Below are 24,017 nucleotides of genomic sequence, written 5' to 3' on the forward strand. Positions count from 1 at the left end.
CAACATCCTTCTATCAAGCATCTATCAAATTCATTCATCCACTTAGGGCTTGGAAGACATTGAAGAACAATAGGAGATTACCGACTGAAGATTGGCTTGTACTCCTCCCTTGAGGGTTGGGTATGATTTCATGTTGTTTTCATGTCTTTACATAAGCTTTAATACATCATTTATTCATGCTTTAGATCACATTGCATCTTGATTTAAAGCATTTACACTATCATTTACAAGCAATTAGGGTTTACTTTCTAGGTTGCTCTAGTTTGCTTTCTTGCATTTTTGGACCTTGCACACACACTAGGTCTGCACACACAATACATTTTACAAAACAACTTGGCTATTCGTGGAGGTGGAAATCACCGAAGCGGGGGTTTGACTAAGGCAAAACCCTATATAGCCGCCCCTCCCCCTTTTCAGATATTATTGCAGGTTTCGGGATTCGGACGACGCCGCGGGATACAGATCCGGAGAGAGAAGGTCGAGACAGCACTCTGTGTGAAGTTGCAGAGCAGAAGATTGGGACAGGGGCGCTGGGCGCCCTGGTCCCTGGGACAGAGGCACTGGGCGCCCTGGTCCTCCGGACAGACAGCTTTCAGACAGTTTCCAGACAGTGTTTCAGGGTGCAGAACAGTGGTTTCCGGTGCAGTTTTCAGGACAGTGGCACCCGCGCTCCCGTCCCGAACATTTTCAGTCCGATATTGACTCCGGGTACATATCTACATTCTTATTTCATCCTTGTATTTACAACTGTTCATTGTTTAATCTCAATTCTGCAATCTTGTTATTAGTTTATACTTGCATTTTGGGATTAGGGTTTGAACTTGCATTACTTGATTTTACAATTTCAACAAGGGAATAGAAATCCTAATAGATATCCCGTGGCTCTCTCTTTCACCAAAAGAAGTAGCCAATCGTGCGATATCTCTAGGCTCTTTCGTATTCCGTAATGTGTGTCAAAAGGTAGGATTAGGGCATGATTAACCTAGTCTCACTTTTTCCCCTACACATTTTGGTGAACCCGACGTGAATCTATCATTTCTTCCTCTTGCATTACATTTGTTAGATCTAGATCTAAATTTAGTGTGTTTTCATTTCATTTTCATTAAAAAAAAAAAGAAAAAAAAAAAAAAAAGTGTGTTTCTTTGCATTGTGTGTTTAAATTTTATGCAATCTTTTCAAAATGTCAGATTTTTATTTGCAAAATGTTCATGCTTTTGATGATTATTATGAGTATAGCCAAGATGAATTAGATGAAGCTTTAGATGAGTTTTTAAACCCTAAAGATGCCAAACCTTCATTTTACCAAAAACTCATAAACCTTGTTACTATGCCATTTAGGTGTGATGAGAAAGATAAGTCGAATGATTCCTCTCAAGGATACTTTCCTATCAACTCTTCCCCTGAATCTAGTAACATGGTTGTTTTCAATAATCCCCTCTATGAGGAGATGTCTCCTTTTGAATCAAATGACAAACCTTTCAACCGATATGATCATGCTTTGTTGGATGATGCTCTTGATGACTTTGTGGCTTTATCGAACAAGGCCTCTAAATTGGTTAACATGATAAACTTGAATGAACATAATAAGCCTCTCTTTGAAGTCCAAGGTGCTTATCCTTCTCCCACCTTTCAAGTTCTTAAATCACCTCTCCTTACTGTCCAAGGAAGGTATGATCATGATTCCTTTCGTACCCCGAATAAACCAATCATCACCGTGCAAGGAAGAAAACCTGTAAGTCCTTACAGTTATGCTAAACAAATAACTAGAGAGAGTTATCATGCGGTTGCCCATACTTATCATACTAGAAATAATAGGCAACCTAATCCTCCTCCTGTTATTCCAGTTTCCCTTCCTAATCCTCAACCAATTCTTCCTCAAGCTCCCCGTATTTCGCAAGTTATGGGTAAGGAATATGATCTCATAGAACAACTTAAAGCTACCCCTGCTAAGATATCCCTTTGGGATTTGATTCAAACTTCTTCCGCTTATCATGGAATGTTACAAGATGCCTTGAAAGATTTGAATGTTCCTCCACCGAATACATCTAGTAATATAGCATCTTTTGTTAACTCTGTGATGAATCCTAAAGCTCAAATTGTGTTTACCCAAGATGAGTTGCCTACTAGTGAAATTCAACAACAATATGATCCCTTGATGATTGTGGTTATCATGAAAGACACTGCTATAAGACGAACACTAGTAGATAATGGCTCTGGCCTTAATGTGTGTAGCATTAATTTATTGCATAAGATGAATGTGGATACGTCTCTTATGGAGCCTGACTCTCGTCCCATTCGTGGCTTTGACAATGTGGCTAAGACTTCATTAGGTATCATCACCTTACCTCTCACAGTAGGACCTGTTACTTTGCCTACTCCTATCCATGTTATGCCAGGAAATTTAACGTATAACTTGTTATTAGGGAGGCCTTGGATTCACAGCATGCAAGCTGTCCCCTCTACATTGCATAGACAAGTTAAATTCGTTTATAACAATAAGACATACACTTTGATGGGTGATACTAATTTTCAAGCTTGTCTACAAACATCTACTTCCAAAGGGAGTTCTTCTAAGCCATCCTCGTCTAGTGATGACTCTTTAAACAAGAAACCTATCGATGAATCCTCGCTCTCCGATGATCGGAATTCTTTGGATGAGTCTGGAGCTCCTGAAGAGGATCCTTCTCGACTTGAAACTACACATAAAAAGGATTTTGATCCTGAGAAGGTTCTCGCAGAGGATGATTGGGGATCTCTTGATTTTAACCCTACCTTTGTAGGTGAATATAAGGTTCCTTCTAGAGAAATTAAAATTGAAAAGAAGGAAGAAGCTGAAAATCATAAAGTTGAAAAGAAAGAAGTTAAAAATCAATCAACCTTACCTGAATCTATGAGTAATAATTTTGTGGCCGCTTCTCAAACTTCTTCTCCTCACATCTATAATTATGAAGAGTTTGATTCTTTGTCTTATGAAAAACCACCTTCTCTTCCTGAAATGGCTGATCGTTATGGTCGTGGTTTTCGCATTTTTGCTAAGCATGGGTATCATGGAAAAGGTTGTGGTGCTCATGAACAAGGGATAAGAGTTCCTCTAGAGACTAATTTTCACAATTATGCCTTTGGACTTGGCTATAATCCCTGCAGACGTACTAAAGCTTTTAAAAGACCATGCATTAGTGTTAATGCTATTTCTACATCTCTATCAATGCAGCACCCTGAGTATATTGATGGGGATCCTTCGGGTGACTGTGCTTTGGATATCTTCCCTACCGATGATGCTTTAGCTGAGTTCTTGGGAGCCTATGACACTCTTCCTCGTTATCATTACAATAGGGGACTCCCTTATTGTTTGAACACTGAAGCCTATTTTGGAAAAGAGATTGATAATGATGAGATTGTGAAAGAATTCCCTCAGTTAAAGGACACTCCTCAACAAAGTAATCTTCTCATAAGTGATACCACTGATGTTAAGATAGACCTTTGCAATAAAGAGAAAGTTATTAAAATTGGAAAGTGTTTGGATGAAGAGGAATAGAAACAATATGAAGAACTATTGCATGAATTCCCTGAGATCTTTGCTTGGACATATTCTGACATGCCTGGTATAGATCCTAAGATTGTTACTCATAATATTGTCTTAGTTCCTGATGCTAAGCCCATGAAACAAAAGATTCGAAAAATGAATCCTAAGGTGGCTCTGCTTGTTAAGGCTGAGATTGAAAAATTATTGGAGGCTGGATTTATCCGCCCTATTGACTATTCCCCATGGATTTCAAATATTGTCGCTGTGGCTAAACCAGATAACAAAATAAGAATGTGTACTGACTTTCGAGATTTGAATAAAGCTTCCTTGAAAGATGATTTCCCTCTTCCAAACATTGACATGATAGTTGATTCTACGGCAGGACATGCCTTGTTATCCTTCATGGATGGTTTTTCAGGTTACAATCAAATTTTTATTAACCCTCAACATCAATTCAAAACTGCTTTCACTACTCCTTGGGGTACGTTTTGTTGGATAATGATGCCTTTTGGACCTAAAAATGCCGGTGCAACTTATCAACGAGCGATGACCCTTATCTTTCATGATTATATGCATAAGATTTTAGAGGATTATGTTGATGATATTTTGGCCAAATCCTTTCTTCGCATGGATCATGTTAAAGTCCTTCGTCAAATCTTTGAAAGAATTTGTAAATATCACATGCGCTTGAATCCCCGAAAATGTGTTTTTGGTGTGGATAGTGGAAAACTATTAGGGTTCATAGTTTCGCATCATGGGATTGAGGTGGATACTAAGAAAATAGATGCTATTGTCAACATGCCACCTCCTAGAAATGTGTCTCAACTTAAAAGCTTACAAGGAAAGATTCAAGCTATTCGTAGGTTCGTGTCTCAGCTTGCGGATCGTACCTTTCCTTTTACTCAACTTCTTAAAAAGGATATCACTTTTCAATGGAATGAGGATTGTCAGCAAGCATTTGAAGGTTTAAAAGTGTATTTGGCTAGTCCTCCTATTCTTCAACCTGCCGAACCTTCTAAACCCTTCCTTCTGTATACAGCTGCTTCCTCTCATGCTCTCGCAGCATTGTTGGCACAACATGATAAGGATGGTAAGGAATGTCCGGTTTATTACATAAGTCGTACATTACTTGATTATGAGACCCGATATTCTGCGATAGAAAGACAATGCTTGGCCTTGGTATTTGCGACTCAGAAATTGAGACATTATCTTTTGAATTCAGAAGTCCATGTCATGGTAAAGTTTGATCCTTTGAAGCATCTTTTCTCTAAAACTGATTTATCAGGACGTCTAGCTAAGTGGGTTATGATGTTAACTGAATTTGACCTTAAATTTGTTTCACAAAGAGCAATTAAAGGACAAGCGTTGACCGATCACTTAGTTGAGGCCCCTTCACCTTTCTCCTTCCCTAACCCTGAGTCCTTTCCTGACGACTTCATTCTTTCTATAGAGAAAGATGAAACTTGGGAGTTATACTTTGATGGCTCTAAGTGTTGTACGGGATCGGGGGCAGGGGTTGTTCTGATTTCTCCTACAAAGAAACCCATTCCCTTATCCTATCGTCTAAATTTCCTGTGTACCAATAACATTGCTGAGTATGAGGCTCTTATAGCGGGAATAAAAGCAGCCTTAGCTCTGAACATAAAACACATACATATCTATGGAGATTCGCAATTGATTATAAGACAAGTAACAGGAATATATCAAGCAAAACAAGACAAATTATCACAATATAAAGATCTTGCCATCTCTTTATTACAGAAATTTGATTCTTATACCATGGAACCTGTTCCTCGAAAAGATAATCGACATGCGGATGCAATGGCATGTGTGGCTTCTCTGGTATCTTTAGAGGACCCTGTGGTCGATCTTAAATTCGTTATACACAACCTTATTTCTCCAGCTATTGTAGATGATTCTAGCCTGGTAACATGTTGTGACTTTGTAGACTCAGACGAATGGTACTCGCATATCGTAAGATATTTGACTGATGGTACCTTTCCTGATTCCGCTAATAGGAACACTAGGGCTAGAATCCGCAAGCTGTCTGCTAGGTATATCATTCTTTCTAATGTCCTATACCGGAGGGGTTATGATGGTCTTCTCCTTCGTTGTCTTAACAAGTCGGAAATCCCTGTTGCTCTTGAAGAGGCACATTCAGGTGCCTGTGGGGGGCATTTTGGGGGCAAATCCTTGGTTCATAGATTGCTTCGTATGGGATACTATTGGCAAACTATGCAGAAGGATTCCTTTTCATTTGTTAAAAAATGTCATCAATGTCAACAACACAATAATCTGATTCATGCTCCTACCCAAGAACTCCGTTCTCAAGTAGCTTCTTGGCCTTTCTCCGCATGGGGTTTGGATCTTATTGGAAAAATCTCTCCTCCTTCATCTCAAGGACACACCTTCATTATAACCGCAACAGATTACTTTACGAAGTGGGTAGAAACTATTCCCCTTCGCTCTACTACTGCTGAAGTGATTTGTCAATTTCTTCTAGAAAACATTGTTTCTCGATTCGGGATACCTTCCACTATAATCTCAGATAATGGGACATCATTTAAAAACAAGGACGTGAAGAAATTCCTCGAGAAGTATCATATCAAACATCGATTTTCTACACCATACTATCCTCAATCAAATGGCCAAGCCGAATCATCCAATAAGATAATTGAACAAATTCTGCGCAAAACCGTGAACAAGCATGGTAAGGATTGGAGTAACCAGCTGATCTATGCTCTTTGGGCTTACCGAACGAGTGTACGAATTGCTACGGGAACTACTCCTTATAATCTTGTTTATGGTGCTGATGCTATTATGCCCTTAGAATTAGAGATTCCATCACTTAGGGTTTCTCTCAAAGGTATAGTAGATGATGACTCTTATAGAGAACAACGACTTCAACAGCTTGAGATGCTTGATGAACAGCGCATAAACGCTCTTGAGCATATTCAAGCGTATCACAAAACTCTACAACGAAGCTATAATGATAAGGTCATTCAACGTTCCTTCTCAGTAGGCGACTTAGTCCTTTATGAGAATCAGAGCAATGTGAATGCCTTACCTGCAGAAAAGGGAAAATTTAGTCCTAATTGGCTTGGACCATATATTGTTATTGAGGATTATGGATCAGGTGCTTACAAAATAGCGGATGTAGACGGTACGCCTCTTAAAGAACCTATTAATGCTATGCACTTGCGTAGATATTATGCTTAATTCTTCATTCTTCATCTATCTTCTTTTTTTCAATTCTTCAACATTGGATAATATGTTAGTATCTCTTAATTAAAGCAAAATAGAATTAAATGTTATGTTGTTTAATCTATATTGCTTCGTTCCTGACAAGCGTGTCTTCTTAGTTTATAGTTTGTCTTGAATTCATTCATGTAAATTGTAAAAGATTTACATTCCTATTATGCTAGCATATTATACAGTGTCTTTATGTGTTAAGTAGAATCGTAACATGTTGTGTTTAAATTCAGAATTAAATCACATTAGTTATATGATTCTTAGACTTAATGCATATGTCTTCCCTATCATCAATGTAGTACTTGATTAAATATTTAATTAAGTCACACATGTATCAATTTAATCATGGGGCATTGAGAAATCAATCACATGGAAATTCAATTCTGAACATACATGTACATTTACCAAATGAATTAGATTTAATCAAAACAAAATATACATTGTTTTAAGCATTAAAGATAACACATTTGAGACAAAGAGAAGCATGTATATATACATATATATATGTGGATCGTATACAAAAACAGGTCACTGTATATCCAAAATGTGACCTCTCTTTTACATCATAAAATCATCTCCTATCCCTAGGGCTAGTGGCTGGAGAGTGTCGACTGGACACTCCCTCCTGATCTGGCCGTGAAGGTGGACCCATGGGTGTGTAGCGCGATACAGACCGTGAGTGACTCCGAGAGGAACTCCTACGATCCCTATCCATAAGGATCGCGTGATAGGTGGTAGCCTCGGCCTGAGCTGCTACTAGATCTCGTCGCGCCTGTTGGAGGTCCTCTGATAGGACTCTCTCTCTCTGCCGCGCCCGCTGGACATCCTCTGATAGGACTCTCTCTCTCTCCCTCCATATATCTACCTGTACTCGGAATGGGGAAAACAAGTCCTCATGCCGACCCGCATTCCCCTGAGGCCTATAGGCAATCTGTGAGGAACTGGGGATCTGTGCTATCATGGAAATATCTGTCATTGCCTGCTGAATCAGGGAACGCCATTCCTGCACATTAGCTGTGGTAGTAGAATAGATTTTTGTTAGTACCATTCTATATCATCAAAACATTAATCAATCAATATAAAATTACTATACCTGGATCTCCCTCACGCCAGTAGGGATCATGATATGGTACTATCTGTGCCTGGGCACCGCTAGGCTCCCCTCGCTCGAATAATCTATGCACGATGGGTGTAGGCTGGACGGTACTAGGAATAGGTCTCCGTATCGCCTCATGTTCCCCCTGTTGGGGAATAAGAGGTGGATCCAGAGCTATGGTATCGTCTCCTGAATGGTGGGGAGCTGCATCCGATTCCTCCTCATCATCTCTATCCTCCTCCTCGTCATCCTCATCCTCATCCGCATCATCACCTGCATCTCCCTCATCCTCCTCTCTATCTGTATCCTCCTCCTCCTCCTCCTCGACACTGGACTGATCGCCTGTAGGTGGATCAGGATCTCCCGCCTCCTCATGATCCTCTCCCTCCTCTGGCTCCTCTGACCTGGATCCCTGGTCCTCGTCTTGGTCTCCATGTCTCCATGGGCCTGGATAGCCTGTCGGATGATCTGGTGAAAAGATAGGACCTGGATATGATCTCATAAACCATGAGACGTACCTGCGCTGTGCTCCAGGCTCTGCAGAGTAGTCAGTGACTACATCCTGATCGGATCCCTCTAAGTCTGTAGTCTCAATGTCATCTACCGTCGGCCTCGCTACTACTCTAGGTCTGGGAAGGACCCGTGAGTGTCGAGTATAGATGGGCACATCGGCTGGAACACACTGCTCTAGCCCGAACTACCTCCGTACTCGGTCGAAGTAGAAAGGGACTATGATGTGTGCATATCGTCCTCGCAGTAGGCGATTCCTCTGTAGGCACGCTAACTGTCTCTCCATACCATCCCATCTGTGCATCTGTAGGTAAGGTCTCCACACTATCACCTCGGCTGTCAGTCTGTCAAAAATCACTCTCCAATATAACAAATCTCCAAATCTCCACTCGCTGGTAAGTGGATAAGCGAACACCCTAGGTCGCTCGCTCGCTGTACTCAGCGGAAAGCCGACGGGCCTGGTGCATGTGAAGTGCTCTAAAATCCACACCTGCAGAAGTGTGCATGTCATCAAACTGAACCCCTGTCCGAATACATACTCCTCAAGGTCGTGATAGAGATGCGCAAGCATACTCCGACCCCAAGCATACACTCTCCTGTGTCTCTCCATCGCTCTGATACACCATGTGAGACCCCCATGCATGTGTGTCCCTCGCCCATTAGGGCAGACGGCTAGTGCTATGATGGCTATCATAAGGCGTCTCAGAAGGGGTACCTCCCCTGTAGGATGTAAGAGCCAGCTGACCATGATGCGACCTCTCGTCTCGCTCGGCATGACTCTCCCTATGCAATACACCTGCTCTCTCTGATGATCCTCCGCTGATCGATTGATCGCGTATGTAACTGTCGCTCCTCTGATAGGAAGACGAAGTATACGGTATACATCCTCGAGTGTGACCGTCAACTCTCCTACTGGAAGGTGAAAAGTGCATGTGTCAGGATCCCATCGCTCCATCAAGGCCATCAGCATCGCAGGATGAAATCGAATGGCCGGCATGAGAATCACAGACCACAATCCCACAATCGATAGTGTGTCTCTCTCTGACTGAGTCAGCCGCGGAATCTGATCTCGCAAAGTGCGAAGAATATGTCCCGCTGTATGCTCTCTCATGTACGGGAGACCCTGCAACATCAAAACATGACTGTAATCAGTACTCGATCATCAAAAACGCTAATGCAAACTGTCGTACATTGTATGCTAGCCTTGTAACCCCTCGCCAGGCCCTGATTAGGGACCATGGCGCCCTGAGGGGACCATGGCGCCCTGTCAGGGACCATGGCGCCCCTGTCAGGGACCATGGCGCCCTGGGGGGACCAGGGCGCCCCACAGGGACCATGGCGCCCTGGGTGGGCCCCGGTCAGCCTTCAAGGCCCGCATACGATCACAAAAAAGTCAAACATGCGAAAAATCAAAAGTCAAACGTTCAGTCAACTCACCTCGTCCAGTGGCTCGTCATCGACCACGGCCTGGCGCAGGATCTCGATCCTCGTGGGACGCTCCGGTCGTCGTGAAGGCATGATGATGGCTATGTGGGCTCCGCTGCACTGAATAGTATTCTGAAATCAACAATGTGACGAATACAAGTGTCACTTTCGAGGTATATACTCTCGTTTGCTTATTCTTACTTTTTGAAACCCTAATTCTCCTCTGTCATTCATTTTATCATAACTTGAGTTTGGGAGATGCGATTTTCGAACCGTTTGTTGCGTTGGAATCGTATTTTCCTTCCCCTACTCTCGGGATGTTCCAAAAAGTGCTCTGATGAAGCCTATTTAGTGAACACCCCTCATCAATACTCTCTTACACAATTTGTCGCAAGTAAACATGCTACCCTGTTTCACCTCCCTAATAAGCAAGTCAAAACAGGGGGGGGCATATAGCTACTCACAGATTTCATCACTTTCCCTAGTAAGCATTAGGTGATTTTGTGATCTAACGTGTGTTTTGTAGGGTGCGGTTCCTAATTGTGTACTGCAGATACCGCTGGGGGCTTCGTCCGACAACTTATGGATATATCCTTTTTCAAATAATGTTTACTTTTCTGTACTTTAGCTTGCATATGCACGTAGTACTCATATGACCGCTAAAGTGGGGGCTAAATGTAGCGTCGTAAATTGTACGCACTTGCTAGGGTGGTACAATTTCACACCTAGTTTAGCACCCGCCTTAGTGCATTTTACATTCTGCATTGCATTTCTCCTTAAGCACTTAATTAATCAAATTAATTAGGTCTAAGGTCCTATTTCATCATTCTCTACATCATAAAATTGGGCCCTTTTCACTAAAGCGCGCCCTTCGCATTTTATTCCTCCAATACACCACTTAATCAAAAACCCTAATTAAGTCCTATTTCGAACTTGGGGGCTTGGTTTCGGGGTCAAAACCTCTCGAAATCACCTGTAACTTCGGGATTCTCTCTAAAATCATCATATCCGACGGCCCTGAAAATTTGGTGAAAAGTTGTCGGGACCGTGGCGCCCGGAGTGCAACATGGTCCCGGACATTTTTCCCGAAATTTTAGGAGCGCGATCCAATCATAAAATAAAGCTTAACCCCAAGAAATTGGCGGGATATTCAATCTCTAGGTCGGCCAAAATACGAATTTACGACCTAGGGTTTCATACATAAAAGCTCTCTTTCCTCATTTGAAGGGATCCCGATTTTTGTTTTCCAGGAACTTCATATGCAGCGAAAGGGCAGATCTTTGAAGACTTCAACATCTTACAACATCCTTCTATCAAGCATCTATCAAATTCATTCATCCACTTAGGGCTTGGAAGACATTGAAGAACAATAGGAGATTACCGACTGAAGATTGGCTTGTACTCCTCCCTTGAGGGTTGGGTATGATTTCATGTTGTTTTCATGTCTTTACATAAGCTTTAATACATCATTTATTCATGCTTTAGATCACATTGCATCTTGATTTAAAGCATTTACACTATCATTTACAAGCAATTAGGGTTTACTTTCTAGGTTGCTCTAGTTTGCTTTCTTGCATTTTTGGACCTTGCACACACACTAGGTCTGCACACACAATACATTTTACAAAACAACTTGGCTATTCGTGGAGGTGGAAATCACCGAAGCGGGGGTTTGACTAAGGCAAAACCCTATATAGCCGCCCCTCCCCCTTTTCAGATATTATTGCAGGTTTCGGGATTCGGACGACGCCGCGGGATACAGATCCAGAGAGAGAAGGTCGAGACAACACTCTGTGTGAAGTTGCAGAGCAGAAGACTGGGACAGGGGCGCTGGGCGCCCTGGTCCTGCCAGGACAGGGGCGCTGGGCGCCCTGGTCCCTGGGACAGAGGCACTGGGCGCCCTGGTCCTCTGGACAGACAGCTTTCAGACAGTTTCCAGACAGTGTTTCAGGGTGCAGAACAGTGGTTTCCGGTGCAGTTTTCAGGACAGTGGCGCCCGCGCTCCCGTCCCGAACATTTTCAGTCCGATATTGACTCCGGGTACATATCTACATTCTTATTTCATCCTTGTATTTACAGTTGTTCATTGTTTAATCTCAATTCTGCAATCTTGTTATTAGTTTATACTTGCATTTTGGGATTAGGGTTTGAACTTGCATTACTTGATTTTACAATTTCAACAAGGGAATAGAAATCCTAATAGATATCCCGTGGCTCTCTCTTTCACCAAAAGAAGTAGCCAATCGTGCGATATCTCTAGGCTCTTTCGTATTCCGTAATGTGTGTCAAAAGGTAGGATTAGGGCATGATTAACCTAGTCTCGCTTTTTCCCCTACACACTAATCTAAGTGAGGAAGGTGAAACCATGCAATCTTTGAAAAAATAATTTAAGTGGACACCATCAAAGAACAATGTTTCACTATTAATATCTCAAAACTTATTGCAACAATTTATACAAGTCTCCCCCTTTCCAATGGGGGGGGGGGTCACCCCTTTATATAGGTCTCAGGCCATGATTACATGCAAACCCTAATTAGGGTTTCCCTAAAAGATTCTCCACTCAAGATGCAAAAAGGTGGGAATCTCCAATTAATAACCCATCAAGCCCATATACAATTAATTCAAAAGTACCCAAAATAGCATCCATTGCGCATTAAATGCACCACCTCTTTCAAATTCGCCCAACATGCGTTGAAAATTCATCCATGCAAAAATCACCCCATTATGTCATAAATGCTCCATCATTTCCACATGCGGTGGCTGCATGCAAAAAGAATCTGCCATAAATTCAACATGCAATGATCGGGTCGCCATTTGGTCAAATATTTCAGCAATGAATGCGCCACCATACTGCCATGCGTTCAATAGATCCTTGCTATGCAAGTGGACCCTGTCGTCGTATATCCGCTCCTACACATCTCAAATTGTTGAAGAGAGAAAATTTGATTCAGGAAGAGTTTTCTTGAAGTCTCTTCAACTTTCCTTGCTTGAAGAAGGCTTTTCATCAATTCTGCACATTCCCTATTTTTCAGGAAAATTTCCAAATTAAGGTTTCACGGTCTAGGAGAGAGAAAAATCTCCTACGAATCCAAATCTATAAAATTTTTGAAATTTGGATGTGATTCGATGCCCGAGAATGGATTTTTAGAAACTTTTCCTGGGGGAAATTTCTCATTCAGTTCATCCCTAATTCCTTCCTTGCCAAGAAATTATTTTTCCACCTTCAATTCATCCCGACGTGGAATTCATGTTGTGAAGGAATTCTCCTTTGAAAAGAAATTTGTTCCTTACCCCTAAGGAAGGAAATTCTTCATGCCTTAGCCAATTTTCATGATTTCCAAGAACTATGTCATGAAGGAAGGGATTTCCATTACTTAGCCAAATTATCACCTTTCTTGGAATTTCTTCTTCTTGGTCGCAATTCTTCCCTGAGGGAATTTTTGTGCTCTTTGGCTTTTCGACCAATTTTCACATCTAATTTTTTGGAAATTTCCTAAAATTTAGGATCCGGTCCAAGAGAGAGAGAATTCACCATGATTCCGAATCTATAAAATTTTCCACATTCTGACAAGATTCGGTGTCTAAAAATAGAAATTTGAAAAATTTGCCAAAGGGGATTTTTTCTTTTGATTCCTCCTTGACCCTTTGACTTTCCATACCTTAGAAGATTTTCTGAATTTTCAATCCTAGGCGTGGATTTTCACTGGAGAGGGAATTTCATCAAATTTGTGAATCCTCCATGCCTCCATTTTGGCGCCTGTCCTTCATCTTGGGTGGAATTTTGACTTGGTGGAGGATTCAATGAAATTTGTGAATCCTCCATGCCTCCTTCATTTTGGCGCATGTCCTTCATCTTGAGCGGAATTTTGACTTGGTGGAGGATTCAATGAAATTTGTGAATCCTCCATGCCTCCTTCATTTTGGTGCCCAGCTGGAGAGTAGGGCGGAATTTTGACTTGGTGGAGGATTAAATGAAATTTGTGAAACCTCCATGCCTCCTTCATTTTGGCACCCAGTTGTGGCCTGGGGCAGAATTTTGCCTTGGTGGAGGATTCAGTGAATTTGTGAATCCTCCATGGCTCCTTGATTTTGGTGCATGTCCTTCATCTTGGGCGGAATTTTGACTTGGTGGAGGATTCAGTGATTCTGTGAATCCTCCATGCCTCCTTCATTCTAACGCCATGTAAGCATTTGGGATGATTTTTCCAGACTTAGAGAATTTTCCCCAGCTTTCCATTTCAGGAGTGGGCTTCCAGCACTCAACCATCTTCTGGCTTTCTCTGTCTGCTTTCTGACTTTCCGGAATTAGTAATAGTTGCAAATGCCTGATCTTTATCACCTTGCCCGAATGGTCCTGTCAAAAAACTTTCCAAAAATAGAAAACTTCAAAGTGTCAACGTTAGACCCCTAGACAAGATACAGGAATGACTTACTATAAATAAAAAAACTTACTAAAAATAGTAAGTTTGATTTTTGGCAAAACGACGACATTCCGGGACTCAATAAAATCCCTAAAAAATAGGAACTTGATCCGTTTTGGCTCAAATTTTACTGAGAGGTTCCTTGAAGGGTCCTGGTTCCATTCGTATGTTCAATTTTTCCAAAACCCTAATAGAAACCCCTAAAATCTAGGACAAAAGGCAGAAACCCTAAAAAGGACAAAACAAGCCCTAGACTTCATCAAACTCGCTCAAACGAAAAGCAGATTAACTCCAAATGACCCTCGAACACCTGCAAAGCGGAGAAACTAACGAGATTGCTGCGAAAAGACCCCAAAAACGCAAGCCAAAAGACCGGGAGGGCCTAAAAAATAGGGGGTCCCCATTTGCAATGGGGCGATGTGTGAAAACGTCACAAGTCTTCCCAACTTCCTTCCAGCTTGCAATACTTCCAGATGGCATGATCAACACTCAAGGCTATTAATGCTCCAACAACTCTCGCGACCAGTTTTCTATGTAAGGTTGTTATGCCTCATTGTAAAGGGTTCTCTCCCTGTTGGCTTGAGCTATTCTATGCTCTTTCACTTCTCTTAAAGACTTATATATTTTTGACAACTATAACTTTGGCCATTCGCCTTATAATGAATTGAAATCATCATTCTTGCCTTACTTCAACTTATGCATGTTGTATATGTGTTCTTACCTTCATCATAAGTGTATGTGGCTTTCTTTCACATATATGTTGTGTTAACCTGTTTCTGGATGTGACTTGAGGGAAGCCTTCTCCCCTCTTGACATTCAGCAAGTCCTAACCTCCATACGTGCGTTAAGGTCATTCATGCAACTGAAGTTTGTGCATCTCTTGGGTATTTCAGTTGATTTTTTGTGCCATTTCGGGTGGGGAGAGAAACATCTCTTATCTTGGTGCATCACCTCCTTTCATTTTAAGCATTTCTCTCTTCCCTTTTCCTCTGCAAGTTGTTAGGATAGGTTTAGAAGATTTGAAGCGTTGAGTTGGTTCAACACCTGCACTTGGATTGAGAAGGAAGCCGGCCTTCTCCGGAGATTCAACCCCCTTGCGCAAGGTCCCACACTTCGGGGTTGTTTCCATGTTTCACAAGGTTGCTGAGTTGATAGCTCAGCAAGGGTGCAAGCTTTTGTGATAACAGGTGGATTAGTACATTCATTGTTTAAAGAGATGCTCAGATCTGTAAGCAGACTACTATCACACAAACACTAGGACAGATTACAATCATCCATGGTTTTGTAATGGTGAATTCTTTGCCAGAATATTGAAATCCAGTTCTGATTATATATCTGAGATTTCTGTTTTGCAAATCTAGATATACCGCAGTGTGTGAAATCTTCTTATCATTTTAATTGTTCAGATCTGAATTAGAGACATTCACTATTGTTTTGATTGTTTTTCTGTTCCTAAATCACAGGAGAGTAATTAGTGGAATCACTTTGCATTTAACAGTACATTACAGGAACCACAATCAATTCTTCTAATATCAAAAAGACAAGGAGAACTTGCTTGAAGGATAATTACAACTCATAAGTACTCAATGAATGCTCAGCTTGCATGAATCAATTATGAAGGTTTTTATACAGTTTCATTTTCTAGAATAAGAATATCAAATCTAAATTGGAGCAAAATCTCTAGTTTATAGCTTAAAACTTTGCCAAAACTAAGAAACTACTTTAAAATCATTTTAAATTGAACTCTACTTTAGAAAGTTAATGTAAATACAATTAATCTACCTCTAAGATGATCATTAATTTCTTGTGTCAAACCTGGTGCACTCAACACTGTTTTGTTTTCCAAACAAGATCAGAGGACAGAGCATCCACAGAGAGTTCACTTGGTAGAGAGATCATTCTTGAATCTTCTTATCAAGCAGTTCACTCAGCATGATGTGCAATGCTCTTCACCAAGGTTACCAAATATGAAAGTTTCAGTGATATTTAACACATTCAATTTTTTATATTGGCCATACAAAAACTCAAATAAAACAAAAGATTTAAATTAATTAAAATATTATAATATGCTTTTATTAAAAAGAGCTTTAAAGAGTGAGCCTTTAGAAAATATATACAAGTTACATTTTTTTTAATCAGAATGATCACCACATTCACAAAAATGCATCTATTAAGTTAATTCCCTATTCCTCTTATGGTGTTAACAATTTTGATTTTGTCTTATGTATTTGTCTTTTCAGTTATTATAAATTATAATATTTTTAACACAAATATATGATTGTATTTCTTCCTGTATTTTATTTGTTTCAATAATCATTGTTTTTCCAAATTCAACAGTCGCTGTTGCATCTTGCACTTAACTAGTAAATGAGTTGAAACACAATTTAAACAAGGCTAACAATAGATTAAATATATACTTACAGAGGAAAAACAGACTCGACTCCAATGCCAGCTACTAGTCTTCGAATCCTAAAAGTTGTACTCAAACCAGCATTTCGCTTTGCAATAACTATTCCTTTTAGGGTTGAAACCCTGCGCTTATTCTCAGGTACTTCCTGCTCATGAAGATTTAAAAACACTAATCAAGCATAAAAGGGAGTGGATAAGAAACCAAGGGAGAAAATGAAAGAAAATCTGATTCATAAGCAATTACCACTTTGAGCTCTATAATATAGCCTGGCTTAATATCTGGAATCACCCTCTCTGCTTTTACTGATTGCACTGCCTCTTTCTCCAAGATCTATAATATAAAATATTCAATACATCTCACACCAAAGTAAGAATGAATTTATTTATGATGCTTAAAGTTACAATCACAAAAGAGTAATGTGCAAAAGACATAATTGTGCCCCTCTATGTGAGCAGCCACATATAGCGATGCAATATTTTTGGAATACCTGCATTATGTGCCTTGCTGTTTTGTCAAGCCTTTTAGTTTTGATGTGAGGAGTCACTTCCTGTGCAGCAGTGGCATCACTTTTAAAATCAACATCAACTTTGGCATTCTCTACCTTTGATGTAGGTGGTGGTCTTCGAGACATTGTACTAAAGTGTCCTCTACTAGAAATATGAGTGGCAATCAAAGATTTCTGAAATGTTGTAGGAAAAAGTTGCTGCTTCATCAGGATAAATGATGATGGTTGAATAGTATTATTGCATGCCAACCTCAAGTCCAAAGATTCTTCATGCATGGCATGTGGTGTAATAATCTGAGCATGCAACAGAGAGAGTGGTTGATCAAAGATAACAATAACCTAGATAAAATCAATATATTTACAATAGAGGAACACAAATTAGAAGAAGAAAATTCCCAAACAAACTATATAATGCATATGCATTTTAAAATGGTCCAAGCATGAATAATATCAAACCAACCTTTCATAATAAGCTTAGGATTCAAACCTTAAAGTTTCATCCAGGGTTATAAATGGAAATGGTTGGAAGGCAGTAATAAACTTAAGGTATGCAAATAAATACAATTTGTAATTCTGGAAAAAAATGCTCTTTGGTTGCATATAGTTTCTAGGAAATCCAATTGTTCAGCACTTGGCTATTAAGCAAGAACCTGTAAGGCTTTAAACAAACACCATTCACCCTGACCGCCAAAAATTGTAGGAATTAAGACATCTAAAATTAAATCCTTCTATTAAGCTTTTTGGCCATTAAGCAAGAATTGGGAAGGCTTTACGAAAGAACCATCATTCACCCTGACTTCCACATATCGTAAAAATTATGATGTTTAAAATTGTAAACTTCAATCAATGGGGATCCATTTGAGACAATATTTAAGGGCCCATAAAAATTATCTCACATTCAGGATGTAAAAGACCTAAAGAGGAAAAAATTATAAATAAGATCCTTGGGTAGTAGAGTATGGCATGTTCTGCAAAAGACCTAAAGAGGAAAAAATTATAAATAAGATCCTTGTGTAATAGAGTACACCATTTTCTGTGAAAGTAGTTTTATGCAAAAGCTTGGGCTGCATTTTTCAAAGGCAGCATAAATAATACCTTGGACTTGGGCCAACTCTACTTTCAAGAACATTATACTTTTGTTCTCTTTCCAGCTACAGAAAATAATCAATTCAATATGTTCCAATAGTTTCAAAGTTGAGTTTTTGCAGTTTTGATAATTTCAGTTTCATAGCATCATTTCAATTTTAAGACTCTATATGAGTGTCCCACAGGGATGCATCCCTCTTCCTCCAAATCATCACATTTCAAAAGCAGGGCATCTACAGGATATGCAAGCCCCGAGGAGATGCCCCCCCCCCTGCCACCAGCAGGCAGGAAAAGTCCCTAGGAGGCCCTACAAAAGCAAGACAAAGCTTCTCCAATCCCTCTGTTGAGCACATCTCCGAAATGGCCAAGTTTGCATTAAATAAAATGCTTAACAATTTGCAAAGTTAGAGGCTTAAACACATAAAAGGAAGGGTGCCTTTTTTTTGTTTAGTTGTGTTTTTCCAGTTCAAAGAAAAGATGGCAGAAGGGTTTCATTGATTCGCAATCACAAGCGGAGTTGCAGTCATGGGAAGAGACAAAGGATCTAAGCAATAAGAATTGCCTACAATTGCGTAATTTCCTATCAAAAATATTGTACAGGATGGTTTAACTTTACACGCAAATTGAGAAGGCTAAATGCCGATCTTCCACAATCTTTTTGTTGTTTCATAGACTTCAAGAAGACCTTTGACTTATGTTGGTAAATGGATCTGTTACTTGAAAGTAGTTTGACTTGCCCAATAGAAAGTGGCAAATTCATTACAACAGTTGGATAGATTGCTTATGAAACGCAACCTTCCTCTGCTTTCAAGAGGGGCACTCCCTCGTATGATATGATTTGAGATTTCTAGAAAGTAACTTTAACTGAAAAATACTTAAAAACTAATTGCTTAAAAACTTGAAAAAGAAACCTCCAACAACAGATATACAAATGCCATCTGAGTTTCACAAAATACTAGAGATTCAACTTTCTTCATTGCAAGAATCAAAACCTATACATAAGATACTCAACAATGAACTTGCTCAATATTCAACATATTCATCTCGAGAAACCAGGAAAGAAGCATGCTTTGAAGAAAGGTTCTTTAAAATTTGACTATTATTCTCACAAACTAGTTTAGGGATCTCAAAGATTGCTATCAACTATAACATACGATAAGCTAGCAACATAGAACACACAATATTTAAGAAACACTTCCAAAAAAAAAAATCACTTTGGGGAGTTATACAATTCCAAAAATACCTTGAGCAAAGTTAGCAAAAAAAATTTAAAGACCCTTTACAATGCTATGAGTCTCATATTTATAGACTTCTCGTTGGATAACTACCCATAACAGAGTTCATAACTGTTGATGTGTTTTTATGCACAATCAAACACAGAATAAAATACCAAAAGTATTCTATCTTCTCTTGATCAAAATCTCTTGGATGCTAAATTATGTGATCAACCAAGACGACTCCAAGGTTTCCATGGTCAGGTCATGACATGTGGATAAGCTAATTGGTTAATGTGACTACTATTAATCCAAGGGGCCTTACGTACTTCTTAAGAGATAGACGTCTTGACTTCAAGGAATGCTTTTCAAATGATATGCAATATAGTTATCTTACTTCCTATTACTACTAGACGTTTGATAACGAAAATGCAAAAGTTTGAGGGTTGAAAAGTACTAGATAACTCCTAAGAATGCAAGGACGAAGGGCGATTCTAATGAAACTCTATTAGTCTTTGCTTTGACATATAAGAACAACTCCACAAAGGCTAATGCAATCTTCTAAGGATATTGAGTAAATTTTCAAATTATTACCAAGCATAGACACCATTAATTGAATGCTTATCAATGATTGAATAACAATTGAACTTAAGCTCATCTAAGAATTCCAGTTGACCACACAAGGCAAATTTGCAATCAACAAACTGCTAGTGGTATGGATTAGGAATTTCACCATGAATCATATGTAGCGTTCTATTATTCAACTTAAATACTTAAACAAAATTTAAAGCTTGAATTGAGAATATGAATAACCATGCAAATGCTACAAGGATTGAATAGAAACGCCACACTTCAATGTCTTTATTAATCTAGCAGCAAAATAGCAACAATTCTTCAAGTGTCTAATCTCTTACAAATGAAAATGAGTAGGGCTTATATAGTGCTCCCAATTATGACGAAAGGCCAAGATTGAATGAAGATCAAGGGCCAAGATTTCGCCACCTAACCCTTAAATAGGGTTTACTACAATCAAAACCTATCTAAATAAACATCATCAAAAACATTAGCCAATGGGAATGTGACATCCATATGGCACAAATTATAAGGAATCCTCCAATAAGAAAAATCATTGTCACATAGGACTATAGAAAATTGTCATCTAGAATCTTGTTCTCTTTTTCTCTTTCCCTTTTGGCAAATTCAATGAACCTGGTCGTTATGCATTCGATTTCAGTTACCAGAGCTGCTGACAGGTTCTTCAGTTGATCTTCCAAATAACTAAATTCTTCAATAGCCGAGATAAAAGTAGTCTCCCATCCTGGCCCGAAATTTCTTGTTTTGCTAACAAGTACCATGAGTGCATGAATGTCATCTAGTTGCTTCTTCGTTATCAACCCATCAGTTCCGTGGAAGATGACTTTCACCCTTTCTTCCAACTCAGTGATATCTATGTGTGTCCCGGCATCTATCTCCTTTTCCAGAATGATTTGAGCTACTTCCACAATCTTGTCATGAATCAAGTGGATTGCTTCACCAACTTGATTGCATCCGTTGTTGATATTGTTGTGACCCTTTCCACACATCGCCCCATTGCAAATGGGGACCCTCTCTTTTCCTACTTTCTTGGATTTTGTTAGTATCCTGTGACCTTTTGCTGCAGTTTCACCAAGCCTTGTCCAGTTCAGAGCATTTCAGGCCCTGACGATTGAAAGTTAGTTTTTGCAGGTTATGTGATTCCGAAGTGTGAATGCCACCAAAGTGCTTAGAGAGGCCAAAGGACGAAGATCGCAATTGATTTGGACGAATTTGGACAACTTTCTATTTTTAGAAAGTTTGCCTTTTTGCTTTTTCCTATTTTTTAGGAAGTTTCGTTTTTGGCATTTTCAGCCCAATCCCCGATATGGCTATTTTTAGAAAGTTTTTCCTAATTTTTAGGGATGTTTTCTTTTTGCTTTTTCGGGAGGGGAACCTAGGGTTTACACTTGTAATACTGACCTGCCTCGACCGGAACTCGAAAATTCCAAGTTTTGACCTAAAAAAGCTGAATCCCTAGATTTTAGGCTTTTTGCTTTTTCCGGGATGCAAACCTAGGGTTTACACTTGCACCATCGACTAGCTCTGACCAGATCTCGAAAATTCCAAGTTTTGACCTAAAAAAGTTGAATCCCTAGATTTTAGGCTTTTTGCTTTTTTCGGGATGCAAACCTACGGTTTACACTTGCACCACTGACTAGCTTTGACCAGAACTCGAAAATTCCAAGTTTTGACCTAAAAAAGCTAAATCCCTAAATTTTAGGCTTTTTGCTTTTTCAGATGATCCACCTAAGCACGGATTTCAAATTTCAAGTTAATCCGGTTAAATTAGATTAAGCTGTGAATTTCTGAAATTTCTTTGAAAATTCTTCTAAGTCTGGCTAACAAGGGTTTTGAAGTGTTTCTGCAGGTTCAAACCCCATCATGAGGGCTGAGGAGGCCATGTGGGCACCTTGCCTAAAGTCGGCCATGAGTTTGGAGGTCACATGGATGCCCACTGCAAAGTCCGCCCAAGATCAAAGGAGGTCACATGGATGCAAGGCTTGAAGTCCACCCAAGGCATAAGAGGGGCCATGAAGGAGGTAACTCCAAAGTCCGCCCAGCCATGAAGAGGCCAAGCTAAAGTCCACCATGCCCATGAAGGGGCCATGAAGAGGCCAAGCTAAAGTCCACCCAAGTTTGAAGGGGCCACAAAGGAGCACTCTCCAAAGTCCGCCCAAGGCTGGGAGGCTAAGGAGGAGGAGTGATCAAAGTCCACCCAAGGAGGAGAAGCACTAGAAGTCCGCCCAAGATGGAGAAGACACCAAAGTCCGCCATAGTCATGTGGAAACCTTGCTAGAAGTCCACCCAAGATGCTAAGTCAAGCAAGAGGAGCCTTGTCTAAAGTCTGCCCCACCTAAGGAGACCATGGAGGAGCAAGGGTTGAAGTCCGCCCAAGTCTATGGAGGTCACATGGGTGCCCAGCCAGAAGTCTGCCATGTGCTAAAGAGACCATGATGGCCAACTAACACCAAAGTCCGCCCAAGCAAGGGGAAGGATGCCCAAGTCCGCCAAGGGTTAAGGAGGTCATGATGGAGCACTCTCCAAAGTCCGCCCAATGAGGAGAGGTCACCAAAGTCCGCCATAGGCTAGGAGATACCTAAGGAGAGGTCACCAAAGTCCGCCCAAGGTTGAAGGGGCCATGAAGAGGCCAAGCTAAAGTCTGCCAAAGCTTAAGAAGCCATGAAGGGGCTAAGGTTGAAGTCCGCCCAAGGTTGGAGAGGTCACATGGGTGCTAAGGTTGAAGTCCGCCCAAGGAGGAAAGAGACCATGAAGGTGCTAAGGCCAAAGTCCGCCCCACCTTGATGGAGGTCATGTGGGAGCAAGGGTCAAAGTCCGCCCCAATGCCTTAGTTGAATTTTCACTTTAATGAAGGAGCCATGAATAGGCCACCAAAGTCCGCCCAATGCGGAGAGCCTTGCCTAAAGTTCGCCCAAGGAGGAGTCAACACCAAAGTCCGCCCAATGTGGAGAGCCTTGCCTAAAGTACACCCAAGGAGGAGTCAACACCAAAGTCCGCCATGCCTTGGGAGCAACATCCAAAGTCCGCCATAGGCTAGGAGATACCTGAGGAGAGGTTGGCAAAGTCCGCCAAAAAAAAAAAATTTGAAAGATGGAGATAAATTCGAAAAATCAACCTACACATGGAAGGTCAAACAAAGTCAACATGATGTCACAAAATCCACAGAGATTTCAAAATTAAATCCAAAATGAAGAAAGATCTAAATAAAAATTTAAAAAATCCTCAAAATAAATCCAAAATGGGAAGTTTTTGTTGAGAATATTGAGGGAATATTAAAAATTTATTGAGATATTAATTCAAAATGGAAAGTTTTTTTGAAAGGGAATATTGGAGGATTAATGAATATCTTCAAACTTAAATCAAAATGGAAAGTTTTTTTAGAATTAGAAGTGTGAGTTGGATGATTTTAGGGGTTTTGCTTAAAACTTGTCTACAAATACTTCATTATCAAATTCAACCGACCTCAAGGCTGAGGGTCTGGAGGTGAAAATTCAATTTTTTTGGTTAAGTATGAAAGTTTTTGAAAATTTTAACACTTGATGGTAACTTCAACCGACCTCAAGGTTGAGGGTCTGGAGGTGAAAATTCAATTTTTGTGGCTAAGTATGAAAATTTTCGAAAGTTTTAACACTTGATGGTGACTTCAACCAGCTTCAAGGCTGAGGGTCTGGAGGTGAAAATTCAACTTTTGTGGCTAAGTATGAGAGTAAAAAAAATGGAAAATTTTCCAGCACTTAGCCATTTCGCGGCCCCGTTATTTTTTTTCAAAATTTTGCAGAATTTTTTCTAACTTAAAGTTTTTATCATTCATCTACAGGTCTTAAGCACCATGAAGTTCCAGGTAGATAAAGATGCTCCTCCAGAGTCAAGGATGACTTCCAAGTGGAAGAACATCAATGACACCAACCTCGGACACATCAATCTGAGGGAGTTTAAGAAGCGAATGTTTGGTCTGAACAACCTTGTGCCTACCACCATTGC

The 24,017-nt window shown here is 40.2% G+C and overlaps 2 protein-coding genes across 3 annotated transcripts in view; both read right to left on the reverse strand.

Annotated features, from left to right (window-relative positions):
• Nucleotides 1-24,017, reverse strand: part of LOC131052903 (large ribosomal subunit protein bL19c) — an 86,512-nt gene that overhangs the window by 12,998 nt on the left and 49,497 nt on the right. For both annotated transcript variants that reach the window (XM_057987543.2, XM_057987544.2), the window contains exons 4-6: nucleotides 17,125-17,436; nucleotides 16,881-16,967; nucleotides 16,649-16,782 (exon numbers count right to left, since the gene is read on the reverse strand). In XM_057987543.2, coding sequence (XP_057843526.2) covers nucleotides 16,649-16,782; nucleotides 16,881-16,967; nucleotides 17,125-17,436 — 533 coding nt within the window. The remainder of the gene's footprint in view (nucleotides 1-16,648; nucleotides 16,783-16,880; nucleotides 16,968-17,124; nucleotides 17,437-24,017) is intronic.
• On the reverse strand, nucleotides 7,332-8,382 carry LOC131876146 (uncharacterized). Its single transcript, XM_059220944.1, has 2 exons — nucleotides 7,869-8,382; nucleotides 7,332-7,789 (listed from the first exon to the last, which is right to left on the reverse strand). Exons 1-2 carry the CDS (start codon nucleotides 8,371-8,373, stop codon nucleotides 7,347-7,349), a joined length of 948 nt encoding a protein of 315 aa, XP_059076927.1. The 5' UTR covers nucleotides 8,374-8,382; the 3' UTR covers nucleotides 7,332-7,346.

The sequence above is a fragment of the Cryptomeria japonica genome, chromosome 5 (assembly GCF_030272615.1).
Source record: "Cryptomeria japonica chromosome 5, Sugi_1.0, whole genome shotgun sequence".
Lineage (NCBI taxonomy): Eukaryota > Viridiplantae > Streptophyta > Pinopsida > Cupressales > Cupressaceae > Cryptomeria > Cryptomeria japonica.

Coding starts and splice junctions, on each gene's coding strand:
- LOC131876146 (XM_059220944.1), bottom strand. CDS start 8,373: ATGAGATCATATCCAGGTCCTATCTTTTCACCAGATCATCCGACAGGC. Junction 7,790..7,868: donor CTGGCGTGAGGGAGATCCAG/GTATAGTAATTT, acceptor CTACTACCACAG/CTAATGTGCAGGAATGGCGT.